This window comes from Hoplias malabaricus, chromosome 5, assembly GCF_029633855.1.
Source record: "Hoplias malabaricus isolate fHopMal1 chromosome 5, fHopMal1.hap1, whole genome shotgun sequence".
In the NCBI taxonomy this organism is placed as follows: Eukaryota; Metazoa; Chordata; class Actinopteri; order Characiformes; family Erythrinidae; genus Hoplias; species Hoplias malabaricus.
The window spans coordinates 52,350,031-52,368,536 of record NC_089804.1 but is presented as its reverse complement, the minus strand read 5'-3'; the positions used below and the strand labels follow the sequence as shown (position 1 = coordinate 52,368,536).

The following is an 18,506-nucleotide window of genomic DNA, read 5'->3' as shown; positions in this document are numbered from 1 at the left end:
TTTTGAGACTATTGTTCTTTACTTTATGTTTAAAAGCATTTCAATTATAATTTTGAAGATTGAATCTTTTGTTAAAATAACTCACAAAAACAAAGGAACCAACGATACTTGAGTGCGAGTCGACTCTTAACGTTCACACAGAGAGTCGACATAAAGAGTCGATTCATTTCACGAACGACACATCACTACTACAGGATGAAGTCAATATGATTAATTTCGTTAGCCATCTTGTAAGCCAGCTAATACATTATCAAGTCAGGAAACATTAAGGCCAGCCTTCGAGCCACTTCCCACAACAACAACAAACTGGCGTGAGCAGCTGGAGCCTTTAGTTTCTGAAATGAACGCAGCACAGGAGATTTGTGTCCGTGGGACTGTTGTGAATCTGAATCTGAAGATGTACGAGGACGAGAGTATCGCTCTGTAGGGTGAGTTCAATTCTTTGGTGGTTTTTGTAAAGCTGAATGTTTTTGCATTCGTTTAACTTCACTGCGGTCGTTGGAACATGGGAAAACTGGCCATGGCATTGCTTCATATTTGTTTAAACAGGCGCCTTGTTTAAGCCGAATGCATGTGAACTGGGGAGATGTTTGCGTGGTGGCTGTGCATTGTCGTTGAAGTTAAAATTATACTGCATCGTTTCTTTTACTCGGTGCACAGAAGATGAATCCAGTGCCCTTGGTGTGAGAGTTGGGTTTAGCTGGTTGTCTGGCTAACGTTAACCTAACCTTACTGGTTGAAGTGGGACAGTCAGGGTTAAGTTGGATAAACTTTGTACCACATAATGTTTAATAAATACTGCTCCTGGTTGTGACAAAAGAAGACTCTCTTGTAGTGAACTGGCTTGCTAACACACATATGTGGTGTAATATTCGAATTCCAATTTCCACCTTAAATGGTGCCTGAATGTAAACGCCGTAATTTAAGGTGGAACTGAGAGTTCGAACGAGAGGCTAAACTTAAGCTGCACTGCTTCACTTCCCCCTGGCCGGGTCATTTTTAGCAGCTAAGCTAAACTACGCTTAGCCGTTGGCTTGTGTTGACAGTTTGAAAAGTTCAAGAACTCGGTTGTTTCAGTTTTACGTATCTGTCCTTGCACTGTTTTGTGTTTTAAACTCCACCGAGCTGCTTCATCCTTTTGATTCGTGGATGTTTCATACGTTTTGTGACCCACATTAAGGATTTAGCTCGCTAGTTAACATTAGCTGCGCACTTGCACTTTTTTTTAATTGCCGAAGCTCCACACACAGGGTATTTTGACATTTAGGACGGGTGAAGAACCTTCTGGAGTCCTGTCCGTTTCAGAAATAACCTCAAACCGATTTGTGTTTTATTGAAAATCGAGGTCTTCAGTTCGCACACGCATTTACATTGGGCTGGTAACTCATAATTAAGCTAACACTGACAGCTAGCACTGGCGCATTAGTCCCCAGTGTACATTAGTGCTTAGGCTACAATACTTTACATTTTGCACATTAATTACGTTGCTTTCTAAGAGTTACAACAATGTTGTTAACACTACAAGGCAATACATCAGTTAAACTATATAAGAAAATAGGTCAGCTAAACTAAAGAAGGGAATAGACCAGGTAAATATAAAATATTTGTGTGTGTGTGTGTGTGTATATATATATATATATATATATATATATATATATATATATATATATATATATATATGTATGTATATACACACACACACACACACGTATTTCAGTATATTTTTCGTGCAGTGATTACAATGTACCAGTGTACATGTGGTTTTTGCCAGCAGAAATGCTTAGTGGATAGTGGAATGTGTATGACATTGTCAGTATTAAAAAGAAAACACCAAACTGCATGTTCCACTGTAAAAACAACAGTTATTCCTGTTTTACTGGCCTAACTTCAGCACACTGTGTGAAATGTTGAATAAAAGTCACCATACCCAAATATCTGATACTACTAATACATGTTTCGGAATATCATTTTGTGTATTGTGCAAATAAATATTGAGATATTATATTTTCAACACATCTCCCACCCCTACATGTACTTCTCAGGCTTTTGTTCTTCATTGGACAAATCGTTTGAACAATGGCAAACCTAATTTGCATGTGGCTGTTGAAGACTACACTGTACATTCACATGAACTAGTCATTGCCAACTGGATCACTGTTTCTTCATTTTGTTGGCACTATTTTGCAATAAGCTTTTCAAATGTTGTACGTTTTTAAAAAAGGAATTAAAAAATTAAAAATTAAAACCCACTAACTATAACATCAAAGTCAGAAAACAATTTCCAAAAACCAGCTTCACAGGAGAAAAAAAATCTAAAATAAATAGGAAAACAATTTTAGGTTATTGTTGTTTGTCTATTTATTGTGAAATTATCAAATACTTTAAAATAACACATTATTATACAATATTATAAAAAAAAAAAAAAAATCAGTGGTTCTCACTGTAATTAATACTAGTCCGTTTCTGCACTTCCATACTTAGAAGTAGATTTGGAATCTGTATATTTCTAAATAATGCCTACAATTTACAGTCCTAAAATACTAAAAGCGAGAGTTTGAGATGTATAGATAGTGCAGTTTCCCCTTATACCAACGGTTACTTGTCATGGGAGGAAACAGACATGTAAATCAAGGGATGTGGAGACAACTGTGTTTAACGTTACTGGCAATAACTGCTTTAAAATCCAATGTGCTTCCTATGTGTGGGGGTTTTTAACCTGAAAAAGCTTGTGGCATAACGGTCCTTCATTTGATAATTTTGTTGTTATTATTATTATTATTATTATTCATTTTTATATGTAAACACTAGAAAATAAAAGTACATAAATAAATTTAATATAGGAAACAGCTTTAAATACCCCACAATTGTCTTGTCAGATATTGACCCACTTACCTAACCTTTCTATATGTCTTTAGAATTAAAAACGGATGTGCTATTGTACCTTTTAATGCATTGTTGTGATTGGACTTTTTTCTTTATTATCATGGTCAGACAAAACCAAGACAAACTTTTTTTTTTTTTTTTGGCAGTTTTTAAAATTTTCATTAATTTGTATAATATAAATATGTCAGCTTCAATTTACTCTGTGCCATACTTTCAAGAAAAACAGAACGGAAGAAATGTCTTGAATGAATGAAACTCAAGTGTGTTAATTTGCATTGAAAATGAGCATTCATTCATTCATTGTCTGTAAATGCTTATCCAGTTCAGAGCTGTGGTGGGTATGGGGGCTACCTGGAATCATTGGGCGCAAGGTAGGAATACACCCTGGAGGGGGCGCCAGTCTTTCACAGGGCGACACACACTCACTTACACCTACGGACACTGAGTATCAATCCACCTACAAACATGGTGGGTTGGACACAGGGAGAACACATCAAACTCCTCACAGACAGTTGAACCCACAACCTCCAGGTCTCTGGAGCTGTGTGACTGCGACACTACCAGCTACACCATGGTGCCGCCCTGAAAATGAGCATGACTTTCTATTTGGTAGATGAACATTGTTATATTATGCCTCATGTTTAATAAGCTTTAGTGTAGTTGCTTGCGTGAAATGTTGACTAACGGTCACTGCACCTAAAGCGTCTGATGGTAGTTTTTAAACATGGCAGACCTACTACATTTTTATAGGGTTTTGTAAAAATATCTTAAAGCATTATGATATATTTTTGCCAAATATTCTGCCCCCAAAATCAGAGATTCCCAAATCATTTAAGCAAATAACTCCATATGAATGGTTTGGATGTTCTGTGATTTTTTTTTTCAGATTTATTTTTGAGAAGTATCTGAACATATAACCTAACCATTTTTTGTGTATTAGTATCATATTATTGCTTCTATCAGCTCCATGGACATTTTGAGTGCACTTTGAAGTTCTACAATTACAGACTCTGGTTCATCTGTTGCTAAGAATACTTTGTTTGCCCCATTTTTCATTGTTTAATGGGCAGGAACCCTGCAAGACTACCACAGTGCTGGTTTCTTATGGGTGGTGGATCATTCTCAGCAAGGCAATGACACTGATGTATTGACAGTATGTTGTTGTGTTGTGCTGGCATGTGTGGATCAGACATGGCAGTAATGCTGGGCAGTGTCCAATGATCACTGGTGAAGTACTAGAAGTTGAAAACGCAAACTGTGAGACAAATGAGCACCTGTTTAAAGACATCTACAGAATGGTACAACAAGGCAAGTATGTATAATAGAGTGGACAGTGTTTGTCAGAGTGTATAAAAACTCTAGCAGCACTGCTGTGGCTGATACCCTCCTACAGATACAGCATATACAAACACGCCACCATCACGTCTGTGTCACTGCAGAGCTGAGAACGAGCCAAATCATATCTGTCCCATAGGAGGTCCTGCCCATTGAAAAACAGGGTGAACTGGGCTAACAAAGTACAGAGAGCAACAGATGCACTATAGTCTGGTATGTGGAAACAATCAAAAAGACTTTTAATTTAGAAACAAGGAGTTGGCTTTAATGTTATGGCAGCTCAGTGTGTAATCCAGTCACAGGTGAAAACAAAATGTAGTTTTTTGTATTTATAAATTAGAGCCACATAACAAACGTGGAGATTTGTATCAAGTTTTCCTCTGGACCTCAGTTTGAAAACAGGCTTAGATCAGGAACCCCCTTCACTAACTGGAGATTCCCACAGTAGAGAGGTGCGGAACTGCTGAGCGCTGGACTTGTTTCAGGCCGAAGCCGCTTGTGCATGTCGCAGGAAGAGGGCCGCTCGCTAGTTGTGTTTTCTTTGTGTATCTCCGTTTAAATGGGGAAAGCAGCGTTTTGTGCGAGTCGTGAACGCGTTAAAAACATAATGTTGATATGGCGTTATCGGGGAGAGTCGTACCTGGCCGTGTAAAGCAACGCTAAATGCTGTTTTGCTGGTCTTTTGTGCGCGGAGAGTTTATTAAGCCCGGTTAGCGTGCTAACGTTAGCCGCAGTAATCTCGCACAGATCTGTTTAGGAGGAAACACAGTTACACACATCTTAAGCTCTTTGTTTATCGTGTTTACCGGGGACGGACACTCGCCCTTCTACACCGAGAGAATGAGCTGAGTATGTGGATACCTCTTCTTGAATTGTTTACCTTATATACCGCCTTATTTACCCAGCTTCTTTTCGAATTTTTCATTCCACCTTAAATGGTGAAGCAGTTAACGTTACATTCAGTCGACTCTGGCGCGAGAATGTAACTGCTGCACATTTTAAGGTGGAACGGCTTATTCGTAAAGAACCTTGTAAATTCAGTTTCGTGAACGTTTGATACTTTACTTTTCCTCCAGCTGTGTTGATACGGAGCACTCACTTTGCCTCAGCTTCTTTGGAGTTGAAGGCAACACTGTAAATGCTGTTGTATTGAGGGAAAATGCTCAACTTTTTCTAATGAACTGCAAACTATTCTTAGTATTCTTAGTTTGTAGACTTTGTACAGTTAAAGGTGCACTAGGTGACTTTTAGTTTGTTTCTTAACGAGCACATGTTGTTTATAACACATGAAGAATGGGATTCAAAGTAGGTATTTTTGCAGTGGCTTCAGCTCAGGTGCCAACTGTGAGAATACCAGATTGAAAAAGGGTACTTTTGGGGAAAGAGGTTGCCTGTCTTGTTGAGGTTCACCCTTTGGGTCGCTGGAGGTCATCTGGACTAATCCACTAGTTCATCAGATGGGTTTTTGGATATGTAGCCTAATTTCTGTTGTCTAAGTAGGTGAGCTACAATAACACAGACAGGCACTCGGGACAACAACAAATGCACCTTTTAAAGGACATATATCCTACATTTTCTGGTACTTTTTGTGGGTATTCCACAAAGCAGGATTTCCCATTTAGCTTGCTAACTTAAACCCAAAGTTGAGGACTTGCCAGTAGGAATCTCTGTCTGCTCTGTTCCTATTACAGAAGCTTGTTGTTGGGCTTAAGCTATCTGTCGAAACTGAAAAATCATGTATTGTGGAATATGCCACTGATGTCGTATTTATAAAACATTCACAAATCACAATGTTTGTTGCCACAATCATTAGTTTTGATAAATAAAGTGTAAGCAGAGTCCTGGTTTGCTTAAATTGGTTGTTTGATTTTGTTTATTTGAGCTCAATATGTGTTTGTAGACAAGATGTAGGACATAAGCACATACTTAAAGTTAGGAAGTGAGATGGCTATTTAAGCAGTTTGGCAGCTTTCATCTTATACTCAAATAGTTGCACATTAAGCAAAGAGGGGAAAAAAAAGACCTAATTATGATTGTGACCTAAAAAAATGCAGCCCAGGCTGACACACTGTTTATAACTTCTGTGTGTATGCTGAGGAGGCAGAAATAAGTGAAAGTGCTGAATTGTATGGCATTCCAGAAACATTGGATTAAAACTTTTTGCAGCTTACTTTTCATTTATGGACTTGGGGACTGGGGTATATTATTAAAAATGAATGACGTTCAGTTTTCTACCTTATGTGTTCTTTAAAAAACACTTTTACCAGTTCAAACTTTTACCTAATATAAACATGTCACATGGTTATAAGCTACATGGACTGAAGTACTGCTGTCTGTCTGCTTTCAGATCTCTTTTAGAGATCGTCTTCAGGAGAAGGAATGGACGAGCAGAAGTCAAACTGCGAAGAAAATGATTCAGAAGCAGCAGGTAACGAAACAGAGCCTATTTTTTATTTATTTATTTATTTATTTGGGTCGTCTGATATTGGATACACTATGTTTAAATGTTTGTTAACATATACAGTGTTTCTTTTGAAAGCAAGCGTATTATAGAGTTTTCTGCAGTAGCAGCCTGTACTTCTCTTAAAAGGTTACGCTTCATGGTGGAGCATGTGAAGATTTGTTTGCGTTCTGCCAAAAAGCACTCTGGAGCTCATTAACTGATGTTGCTTGGCTTGGTACTCCACTAGCATACGCTTTGTGAAGGGCATGTTGACCTCCTGTACAGCTGCTCCAGAGTATCCCATTTTTGTATCAGTGCAACGGATATGAACCAAATTCATTTATTTAATCTCTTTTGTATATGTGTTAATTATAACAGGCTCATGGTTTAATCCTTAAAAATTCCTTTAGCACTGTGAATTTTCTGTGTGTAAATTAATGAAGTACAGGGGGGCCTCGACTTACGACATTGATCCGTTCCTACGTCGTGTCGTAAACCGATTTTCGGTGTAAGTCGGAACATACATACACATTGTATGTAAATAACATACTGTAAGCACTTATCCTATCCTACCACCTATCCTAACACAGTAATTATCCAAAAACACCTCAGTCCTGAGCCAGGTAACCGTGTATTCTTCCGCCGTGCACACCAAACACGAGGTTCGCGTTACGACGTTTACGACGCAAAACCACTTAAGTCGAAACAAGGCTTTATACAGTAAATGGGAGATGTGTCGTAACCACGAAACATCGTAACTCGGGACTGACGTAACCTGTGGACCTCCTGTACATGCTTTGTTTATAAACTGTGCCATATTATTTGAAAATATTTTAACATTTTGTACAATGAGGTGAAAAGCGACATTGTCGCTGTCCAATTAAAAACATATATCTTCCATGATAGTAACTTTTACAGGAGAAGGAAAAAGCTTTCTTAACTTTCAATGAAAAGGAATGTAAAAAGATTTTATTCTAAGTTATTTTGGAGCATTTGTATTCGTTCATTCGTCATGAAATTTTCACCAGATTTGAAGGACAGCTGCAGTGGACATAGCAATAGTGGACATGAATGGAGATACATATTTTTAATTGGACAACAATAATGTGTGACTTACACTGGAATCATAAACTAATATCAGACACATGCTTTACAGCTGATGATGGTGCCTCTTCAAAGGAGAATCTCCACTCTCCAGGGGAATCGAATACCCCTCGTGCTGCAGAGGATATTTCAAGCGCCACTGTGGACACTTCCAGTGCACCAGCGTAAATCCCTGTTCATTATGTAAAAGTATATTTCTTTATACCTATTTTTTCTGGCCAAGATTTTGACAATGTTTGTTTTGGGATTCATCTTTTAGGGAGATTATCAGGGCCTGTGCACTCTGTAACTGTGTGGAGAGAAGTCTTCATGGACAACGTGAACTCCAGTGTTTTGGGCTGTCTTCCCATCAGCCCCCTCCGGAGACCTCTACCTCCTCACTGCCATCGCCTGGAAATGATGACCTGTCTTCCATTGGCTTTTCTGAATCCGTCAGTCTCACATTTCTCTTGGATGACACGGGTGCGTTTCAGAAGCAGATTGAATTTACTTTAGTGGAAAAAAAAATCCTGATGCCATTGTTTTTAAATGACTCTTGCATTTCTGGTTTTAGGGAACTGCTGGGTTCATCATTGGTGTGCAGTATGGTCAGAAGGTGTGCAACAGGGCGAGGGCGAGGAGCTGATAAATGTGGACAAGGCAGTCATCTCAGGGATACAGCAGGTATGTTTAGCAATTGTTTGATTCAATGATTTCAAAGGTTATAAATCGTGAAGTTCTCATTTTTGTATTTTTTTTTTCCAGCCATGTGACTATTGTAAAAGAATGGGTGCAACTATCAGGTGTCGTGCTGAGGGCTGCTCACGGTTCTACCACTTCCCTTGCTCAGCTGCAAGTGGATCGTTTCAGTCTATGAAGCAGTTGGTTCTCCTTTGTCCTGAGCACATACAAAAGGCAGAGGAGATAGGTAAAGAACACTCTCAAATAAAACCGAGTAGATGCCGGGTTTTCTTTTGATACAAATATTGAAACTTTAACTATAAATTTTAAGCAATTCTGTTAGGATAAGCATGTAAAGTAGGCAATTGTTCTCAAACTACACAAAGACTTGACTACCCCACAGGAAGATATTCACAGTTTATAGCATGCCGTGAATGTGTGGTATTTCAGGATAGGTTTGTTAGAGAACTGGCCGTTCTTTTGTTTCCTTCCAGTATTTAGCAATGATACATTTTATCAGGTTGGTGATATTTGCTACTTAAAGATTGGTGTCCTTTTAAAGATAAGGTTTTTGGAATGCCTTTGGGTTTTTGCTGTGTTTTAGCTGGAGACGAGGCACGCTGTGCAGTTTGTGATTCTGCAGGGGAGCTCTTGGGGTTGTTGTATTGTACAGGCTGTGGGCAACACTACCATGATGCCTGCCTGGAGATCAGCGCTACACCTCTTCAGCGCTCTGGCTGGCAATGCCCAGAGTGCAAGGTGTGCCAAACCTGTAGGTAGGTTATAAGTACCACTGTTTTATAAGTGACTTGGAAAGAAAAGATGATTTACGTTTGTAGGACTTGTCTGTTTGAATAGGTCGGCCTGTCATCTGAAAGTATGTTTTTATTTTCTAGACAACCAGGGGACGATTCTAAGATGCTGGTCTGTGATGCATGTGACAAGGGCTATCACACGTTTTGTCTGCAGCCTGCTATGGACTCTGTACCCCCTGACTCTTGGAAGTGCAGAGTATGTATTTATGAATGATTTCCAGCATGGTAGACATATATTCATCAATCTGCTGATCACTAGCTGAATAGTCAGTTGCTGTTTAAAAAATGGGGTGGGTACAGGGATTAATGCCTCTCTCTTTCTATTTTAAGCGGTGTCGTGTCTGTACTGACTGTGGGGCTCGAGGACTTACTCTGCCGGGTTCAGATCAGTGGTTTGAGAGCTATTCAGTGTGCGAGAGCTGTCAGCGGCAGCGCACATCTGTGTGCGGGGTTTGCAGTAAAGTCACAGAGTCCCTGGTCCCTTTACAACATCGCTGCTCTGTCTGCCACAGGTGAGTCTGTATCCCCTTCCCTTTGGAATTCTCATGTTTTATATTATACAGCCTTGTTTTTCTTATGTCTCTTTACGTTACGTCTGAATAAACTTTTAGTGGCGTCTAAATTAATGTGTTAACGCTCATGGGAATTTAACATGTTTAATTTTTAAAAGCTATATTATTCTTTAACCAAATTTCGCCACAACCTGATGCCACAATTCACCCTTTTTACAGATCTAGTGACATATTAGCAGTTTTGTCTAGCAGTGTTGCTACTGTTTGATTCAGAAATTAGGCTGTTTCTTGCTGAAATATGTATTAAATATCATAACTCTTTGTTTGTTTCTGTGCATACACACAGCTCCTCTTTTGTCTTCTACTAGCTTAATCCCTCTGAGACATGAACTTTATTATTGTGATTTTATTTTTAAATCAATAGACACTTCTAATAAACATAATTCCATTGTGTGTATTTTGCATTGATTATTTTAAATGTAAATATTCATTATTAATTAGCCTCAGTCCCTCAGAAGGGACAGTGTGATAAATCATGATTCATTTCAGAAATGGTTGTAATTAGTTAATATTTTTCTAAATCACTCGACAATGCTAATAAACATTTATTTTGTCTCTCCCCTAGTTTTAATTCTTTGTTACATTAAAGTGTTCTCTTCAGGCCAGGTCAGAGTTTTCAGATGTGCAAAGTACTTTTTCTTTGATGTAATGTTGTGAAGACACAGACCAAGCAGTAGTCTGTCAGTGATTAGTTTTTACATTATGCCTTGTTACAAAATCTACCAAAGTTACAATCCCTTTTCTCATGATTAGCTCCTAAATCTGTGATAATGTCAAAAAACAAAACAAGGAAGGTGCCCTTTTTAATGCAGTTGCAGTGCTTTAATTAGCAGCTTGAAACACTTTCCTATCCTAACACGTTTGTGAATGCATAAAGCAAATTGTAAGCTGGTGTTAACAAATTAATGTGTTAAATATTTTTTTTCTACCTTCTATAGATGGATTCACAGTGAGTGTGCCACACTCTCTGAGCCTCCAGAAGAGAAATGCATCTGCTTGATCTGCAGAGAAACACCTTCCAGTGTCACAGATACAGAGATATCATCCATGCAAGTAGATGAGAAGGCAATTCTGGCGGAGCCCATGGAGTTGGGTATGTCATGTTTCCTGTTCAACTTTTTTGTCATTATAATAAATAGAAATTATACAGCCTTATGTTATAACATTTGATAATGTAAACACAAGGTTAGTATATTTTGCTTAACTCTCTTTCAGTCTTCATGGCTGAGAAGTAAAATATATAAGTTGATTTGCAGCTTGAGATATGCCCATAAAACTTACAGAAACAAGTTTAAAACAGCCTTTATCTGTCTTGCTTTTCCCTTTTGACAGTGGATAATATGCAGAGGTGTTTGAGTGCCATGTCTGTGTGAAAATGTTGGTTATAATATCGATCCCAAAAATTCAATATCAGGGCACCCCCTAGGGTAAAGGCCAACTGTTTCTTAGCTTATGGCTACTTTCTAATGTTTAGAAAACAGCATTGTCTTTCACCATTTATTTATTTTGTATGGTAAATAAGTATATCAGTTATAAATAATATCCAGTTCAGGGTTGCGGTGGGTCCGGATAAGGTGGGATTACACCCTGCAGGATAATACACACTCACACATTCTTTCTCACACTCACACCTATGGACACTTTTTTGAGTAGTCAATCCACCTACCAACGTGTGTTTTTGGACGGTGGGAGGAAACCGGAGCACCCGGAGGAAACCCACACCGACACGGGGAGAACACACCAAACTCCTCACAGTCACCCAGAGAGGGGCTCGAACCCACAACCTCCAGGTCCCTGGAGCTGTGTGATAGCGACACTTCTTAATATTATAACAGAGATCATAGCTAGTATGTCAGCATTTATAACTTTAGATTTCCATGGAGGTATATTGAGTAGCTGAGTTTTTTCTGATATAGGGACAGAAGCTGAAGTTGTTGAGACAGCAGAAGTGGACGAAAGCATTACAGGGCAGCAGCAAGAGATGAGTGTAGACCCTACTGATCCACCTCATGGAGAAGTCTTAGCAGAGCAGCCGACAGCAGTGGCTGAGGTTGCAGGTAATTATAAAGCACAGTTTTAACTCTTATTCATGCCTCAGAAATCACCATCTGAAGGGAGGTTCAGTGCCTCATTTTGATTTGTTAATCATTTATTTGGTTTGTTGCATTTTGTAGGTTCTGAAGAGAGTGTCACTAATGACTGTAATGAATCTGTTGCTGATGGTACCATTTGTGCAGAGGAAAATCCTGAAGACACTCAAGAACCTGAGAGCAACCTTGCTAGTCCTGTCACAAACACTACGGTGGAAGTAAACCCTAGTGTAGCAGAGAACCAAGCAGACTGTCATGTTCAGCCACAAGAGGAAAGCAGTTCTCAGGAGGAGAAAGAATTAAACAGTAGTGTAGATGTTACTGTAGTAGAGCCCCCTTCTAATTCCTCTTCCCCTTCTCCTCAAATCTTTCCTCCTACTGTTTCTGAAGAGGTGGACACTGTTGCAATGGACTCAGAGGAGGCAGAGCCAGAATTGCAGAATGAAGAGTCAGCAGACAGGACTCCTCCCACTCCGAGACAGGTAGAACTGCCATCTGCCTCAGACACAGATGACAGAGCAGGTCAGTCTGAGGATGAGGAAGATGATGAGGAAGAGCAGGGTGGAGAAGAACTTTTAGAAGAGGATTTCTCTAAGCGTGATCAGAAGCAAGAGGCGGATGCTGAGGCAGATGACAAGGCAGAACTGCTGCTTGACGAAATGTCCAACATGAGCCATGGTGATGAGAGCAGCAGTGGCTTCCTGGGTTCACCAGGAGAGGCTGACTCCCAGATGTTGTCTTCAGACCTCGGTCTTACATCAGCTTGCAGATTGCGCTCTGATTCATTGCTCACTGAGACAGATGACTCTTTACTCTTTGACCCTCTTAAGTCTGATGGAGAGAAGCTAAAGAGAAGGGGATCTCCGGGTCGCTCAAGAGTGAAGCATGTAAGTATATAATAAATGTAATATTGATCTCATGCATATTTAAAATCTAAAACTGTCAGAATTACTCAAGTAATATAAACAGATTTAAACTGAAGTGAATCATTATGAAGTGATTAGTTTACAGTTGCAGGATTGCCATCACAATGCCATTCACTTGTGTGAGTATAATTGAAAAGACGAGAGCCACAAAGGCAGGAACTCATTCAAACTTGCTGTTCATATTAACAAATGGCATGAAGAAAAATAGTCGCTGTTAAATATAATATGTATATTACTACTGAAATAGACATCAAAAATGACTAGTTGGAGCATAATCATAGATATGTGTGATACTATAAGTTACTGAAATAGTCTTATTAAAGTGCATCTGAGTAAATTAATGATTGACTTATAACGCATTAGGGAAGGGGAGGTGGTTTCCCAGGAAGGCGAAGGCCTCGAGGTGGGGGAGGTGGAAGGGGTCGAGGGAGATCACGTCTCAAAGCCATGGCTTCTTGCATTGATGCTTTCTTGGTGAGTTTCACTTTATTTATATTTATTTATTTATTTAGTTAAATCCCATACACACATTTGTACAAATTTACTTTAGATTATATGCAAATGTTCATTTCAAATGAATCATTACATGCAGACAGAGCTTTATCAAAACTGTGTCCCCAAGTTGTAATGCTGCAATAAATCGTCTTGAATATGATGTACGGGGTACATATAATTGTCGCAGTGCAGGCGTCTGGGTTCTGCCTATTTTCTTTTTTTATAACTTGATTTTCATATTATATGTCAGAGATATATAAATAGGGAGTACATATTGACCGTTATTGTGGTAACAGATAACAGCTTCTATTTTTCTAGAGAAGCTTTATGATGTACATGTATGTTTCCTGTAAAGGCTTAATTGACTTTAAGCCACAGCAAAATTACTGAGGTCTTGTACTGATATTTCATGATGCTGGATCTGCTTTTTGCATTATTCTGAAGTTTCACTCTTCACCCTCTTTTAAATTTATCTTAACATTAATAGAAGGGACGTAGGAGAAGAATATTTTAAGAGCATTACAATTTTAATAAATCTGCACCCACAGAAAATCACCAATTTCTCACGCTGCTCTGGTTTGACCATACCCTTCCAGTCTTTTCCATTTTTCAATAACTGAAGTGGGCTTCTTAGCCATAACTTTGTATCCACTGGTCTTTTTAAAATTTTCCTGTTCAGATCAAGATCTTAGGCAGAGTGTTGAGAATCTTGGTTACTGCAGAGTGGACTTAAAGGGTTAAATCTCTGTCATGGACACTTTATTCCAAGACAGAGCCTTGCCAGTTCAGCAGCGAATTGCAATTCCAGTTGTAAAGTTCAACCGATTCCCTGTTCAGAGTCTCCATATCATCTAATTCTCTTGACCATTTTTTTAATGGACTACCCTTTGGCCTTCAACTGAACAATCTACTGTTGCAGGGTTTTATTTACTGGGGTGCAGCTCACCACCTTGCAAAATGATTACAAGTGTCGCTGGATACATAGGGATTGTCCGATAATTTAGGACATTAGCACGAAAAATCATGGATTATCTCCAAGTATTCTCAAATTTTGATCACAGCTGATTTTTAAATGTTATTTTATTATAAACTTTAATATTGGGATACCAGATATTTTTTAATTTGGAAATGCTTAATGTTCACCCCTTTTATTCTTGTTAGGATCTTTTTAAATGGAGAGGAGCAATGAGGGTGAAATTAATGACATTAGGAAATCTTTTTATAGATGTTTATAACTGAAAACCTGTTTCAGCATTATGTGCATGTTGTAAGAGGTAATGAATTCCTAACAGATTAAGTTTGAGATTTTCAGAATGGTGTCGGTGTTAATGTGTATTGACAGAGCTTGTTATGGCATTTGAAAAGACTGTACATGGAACTTATCTGAAGAAACACTGAGGTGATATTTCTAACTTGAACCATTTTTGTCACTGTTACAGCAAACCATGACTGCAGAGACTGGACTCAGCAAAGAGGATGATGAGGAAGAGGATGACACGATGCAGAATACAGTGGTGCTCTTCTCCAATACTGATAAATTTGTTTTGCTGCAGGTAAACACCAAACTGATTGTCCACTTTTGGCTTTAGAAGGTATAGTCATAATTGTCCCGATGTGAATGCACTCTCTCTGCTTCCCAGGACATGTGTGTGGTGTGTGGCAGTTTTGGACGAGGTGTAGAAGGCCAGCTGTTAGCTTGTGCTCAGTGTTCTCAATGTTATCATCCATACTGTGTTAACAGCAAGGTAAGCCTTATAACTGTCTTTGAATGTAGTTGATGTGCAGTGAATGACAGAGAATGGATGGGACCTTCTTACAGCATACTTTCTTCTGTCTTTGCATTTCTCGTATAGATCACAAAGATGATGCTGAGGAAAGGCTGGCGCTGTCTTGAGTGTATAGTGTGCGAGGTTTGTGGGAAGGCCTCTGATCCGTCCCGATTGCTGCTGTGTGATGACTGTGATGTGAGCTATCACACATACTGCTTGGATCCACCTTTACAAACTGTACCCAAAGGAGGCTGGAAGTGTAAATGGTATGTCACATTGAACACATTGAATGTCAGAACAACCATCATATAGAATAGAATGAGGTGGGCCTGAGTATTTACTACAGTCACTTCTGTGTACTTTTAGTTTACCCAAATCATTATTATTGTTGTTATTATTATATATTTAGGGTATTTTATTATTATTATTTATTACTCCAGGATATTGTTGTTATTATTATTATTATTATTATATTTCTATTAGGATTTTATTTTGTTGCTTGACATTTTTGCAGTGTGGCACAGTTTATAATCTTTTGCAGATGTTTTTTTATGCTGTATTCTTAGCTCACTGGAGCAGATGAGGATTTTACTTAGAAATTGTTTTATTACTGCCTGCCGTTTTTTTATTATTATTAATAAAACAAACAAACAAAAAACAATGTAGGATTGTCTGTGTGTTGTAGGTGTGTGTGCTGCATGCACTGTGGGGCCAGTTCACCAGGGTTTCATTGTGAGTGGCAGAATAACTACAATCACTGCGGTCCCTGTGCCAGTCTGGTAACATGTCCTGTGTGTCGTGAGAACTTCATGGAAGAAGAACTGCTTCTTCAGTGTCAGCACTGTGACAGGTTATTATGAATGCTGTTCTACTTTTCTTATGCAGGCTAATATAATGAACGTTAGTGCTGTGTTTGTAGTTTGGTATGATGGGAACATTTGTTTGAGTTTAAGAATTGCTCTGACTATTAAAAGTGTACCAATAGGGCGTTTTTAGCAGACGGAGTAGTACCTTATATGTATGTAATTTTCTGGACCACAGTTTTAGTGCCACTGTTACTTCTCACAGTATTAATAATTAATAATAATAAATCTCGATACAGAGCTGCAATGAAAACATAAAAACTGAGCAACCGTGTGCCCTTTGAACGGACCATGGGGGAAAAAATTCATTACAGTTTGTAACTGCAATGAGCAGATCTGCAGCGATGTCACTCTGGTGTCAGCGGAGATCAGAGGTCTATCTGTTTGGGGTGAAGGAGTGTCATATGGACAAGGGTTGATTTGTAAAAAGGAGAAATCTTCAATAAATTAACCTCAGAGCAATGGACTTGACTATTTCAACGTGTAGCATAAAGTGAAACATAACGTACAGCAATCACTCCATTCAAAGCAATTTCACAAACACACCACAAAGCTGTACCACAACATACTGTAGTGTCGGCCATGGACTTTGCAGGGCCTGTGGGCCAATTGGTACTCTGGGTCTATGTTTGCATGGATCGGCCTCTTTCACTATTTGTTTGGGACTGTTTATAGGTTGTACAGATGCAAATTCACTTTAATGGTGGGCAATATGATTGCACATAGATTAACAAAGCACCTTGTTAGTCCCTCTTATCACTACATGCTTGTGTATATGTGATGATTGTTGATTATGGTGAGTGAGTTTGTAGGATCACAGTTCCAGTTCTAGAGTTATGCCCAGTCTTGCTACAATATTTTCAAACTTTAGTTTTACATTTATCTCCATTTCTTTCCTTTTTGGGGGTCAGAAAAATTATTTGATCCATGACTCAAAACCTTTGATCACTTCTAGAAACTGTCATCAGCTTTGGAAAGTACCAAATATTATTGTAGCATCAGCCTGACGTTTGGGTTCATTTAAGAAGTGGAACTTATCGTGTTGGATGTAAGCATTAAGGCAGTGGAACATGTATAAATTGAATTTTTGCTTTTTTTTGTCTGCTGCAGATGGGTCCATGCTGTCTGTGAAAGTCTCTATACAGAGGACGAGGTTGAACAAGCCTCGGATGAAGGTTTTGCTTGTACAGCTTGCACTCCATATGTTCCCAGACCTATTGGTAGGTCTCTTGACTATAGCAGGCCTCTTTGTTTAATTTTGCCTATGTTTATTCTTACCTTCAGTCCTTATCTGCCCTGATAAATTTTTTTTTCTATTTCTAGTGGAGTCTCCAATGATGTCAGTCTTCAAGATAAAAGAACCTGGTACGGCTCTATCCTCCAACAGCTATATGGATTAATTTGATCCTATTGAGTACATTTGTTGTAGGACGTTATTTATAAATGTTTTTGGCTTGGTCTGTCTTATCTAGAGCCACAATTCTACCGCCTAGAAGGTGTCTGGCTGACTGAGACGGGCATGTCTTTACTTCGAAGCATCTCCATGTCACCTCTCCATAAGCGAAGACAACGCCGCTCTCGACTGGGAATGCTTTGTATTGAAGGAGCCCCTGATGGCCTGGAGCTCAAAGAAGGCGAGGGTGAAGGAGAAGAGGGGAAAGGTCAGGCAAATAAAGGAGGGGGGGGGGTGCTAAATATATGTACCATTTATGATCTTATATTCTCATTATAGGTAGATTTATAAAGTTCTTACATTTACATCTTAAGATTGTAAGCATGCACAAGTTACTATGGTAACAAGCCCTAGTGCTCTGGTTTGGAGCAGAATGCAAATTAATAATTAAATAGATAGATTTTTTTAGATTATGTACCAAAATAAAACTAAATAAAATAATATAACTTATAAAAAGGAAATCTCAGCTTATTACCCATGAAATGACTATCTTTTAGATTAAGTATTTACTTGAACATTTTAGCTTTTTACTCAGATGGTTGTTTACTTCAGCCCTTTTAAATAATTTGTAATTGTGTCTGTCTATTCCAGTGACTCAAAAATGTGCCACTGGCTTTAAGAAATCACTTTAGGGCTGTGATGTACTGATGTATGCTGTGCAAACAGACCATTTCAGTTAGAGACCGAGAATTAAATGCAGAACTATTTTAAATTCATCTGGATAATGCATCACATGCTGAAGCAATGAAAAGGCGTAGCAATACCGTTTTTTTTTTTTTGTGGTCTGGTAAAGTAACACTCTTTCACCTGTGCAAATAAATCAGTGTGTCTGTGTCTCCAGGCTCTGCTGAGTCAATGGAGTGTGAATCTAAACTGGATGCTGCTGGAAGCCCAGACCGTGATGGAGGTGTGGACAAAGAACCTGGGGCGGATGGCGCTGCAGAGGGTATGGCTGACCCTGAGGCTCTTAAAGGAGGAGCAGAGGAGACTGATGAAGGAAAGAAGCGGAAACGTAAACCATACAGGCCAGGTAATTAAACTCCTAATTAATGAGTATCCCATCCATATATTTGCTTTGTATTTTAGTATACCTATGGT

The 18,506-nt window shown here is 38.8% G+C and overlaps 1 protein-coding gene across 4 annotated transcripts in view; it reads left to right on the top strand.

Moving 5' to 3' along the window:
• The first annotated feature begins 265 nt into the window (after nt 1–265).
• Nucleotides 266–18,506, top strand: part of kmt2d (lysine (K)-specific methyltransferase 2D) — a 41,651-nt gene continuing 23,410 nt past the window's right edge. For 3 of the 4 annotated variants that reach the window (XM_066672957.1, XM_066672958.1, XM_066672955.1), the window contains exons 1-21: nt 266–428; nt 6,566–6,646; nt 7,818–7,929; nt 8,025–8,227; nt 8,319–8,428; nt 8,510–8,672; nt 9,030–9,201; nt 9,322–9,436; nt 9,571–9,752; nt 10,751–10,905; nt 11,729–11,869; nt 11,987–12,789; nt 13,192–13,302; nt 14,763–14,876; nt 14,964–15,068; nt 15,177–15,358; nt 15,778–15,942; nt 17,066–17,175; nt 17,279–17,320; nt 17,428–17,616; nt 18,250–18,438. In XM_066672957.1, coding sequence (XP_066529054.1) covers nt 6,598–6,646; nt 7,818–7,929; nt 8,025–8,227; nt 8,319–8,428; nt 8,510–8,672; nt 9,030–9,201; nt 9,322–9,436; nt 9,571–9,752; nt 10,751–10,905; nt 11,729–11,869; nt 11,987–12,789; nt 13,192–13,302; nt 14,763–14,876; nt 14,964–15,068; nt 15,177–15,358; nt 15,778–15,942; nt 17,066–17,175; nt 17,279–17,320; nt 17,428–17,616; nt 18,250–18,438 — 3,412 coding nt within the window. In that variant the 5' untranslated portion in view covers nt 266–428; nt 6,566–6,597. Of the gene's footprint in view, nt 429–4,797; nt 5,068–6,565; nt 6,647–7,817; nt 7,930–8,024; nt 8,228–8,318; nt 8,429–8,509; nt 8,673–9,029; nt 9,202–9,321; nt 9,437–9,570; nt 9,753–10,750; nt 10,906–11,728; nt 11,870–11,986; nt 12,790–13,191; nt 13,303–14,762; nt 14,877–14,963; nt 15,069–15,176; nt 15,359–15,777; nt 15,943–17,065; nt 17,176–17,278; nt 17,321–17,427; nt 17,617–18,249; nt 18,439–18,506 lie in introns of those variants that run through there. The other variant, XM_066672956.1, reaches the window with a different exon arrangement.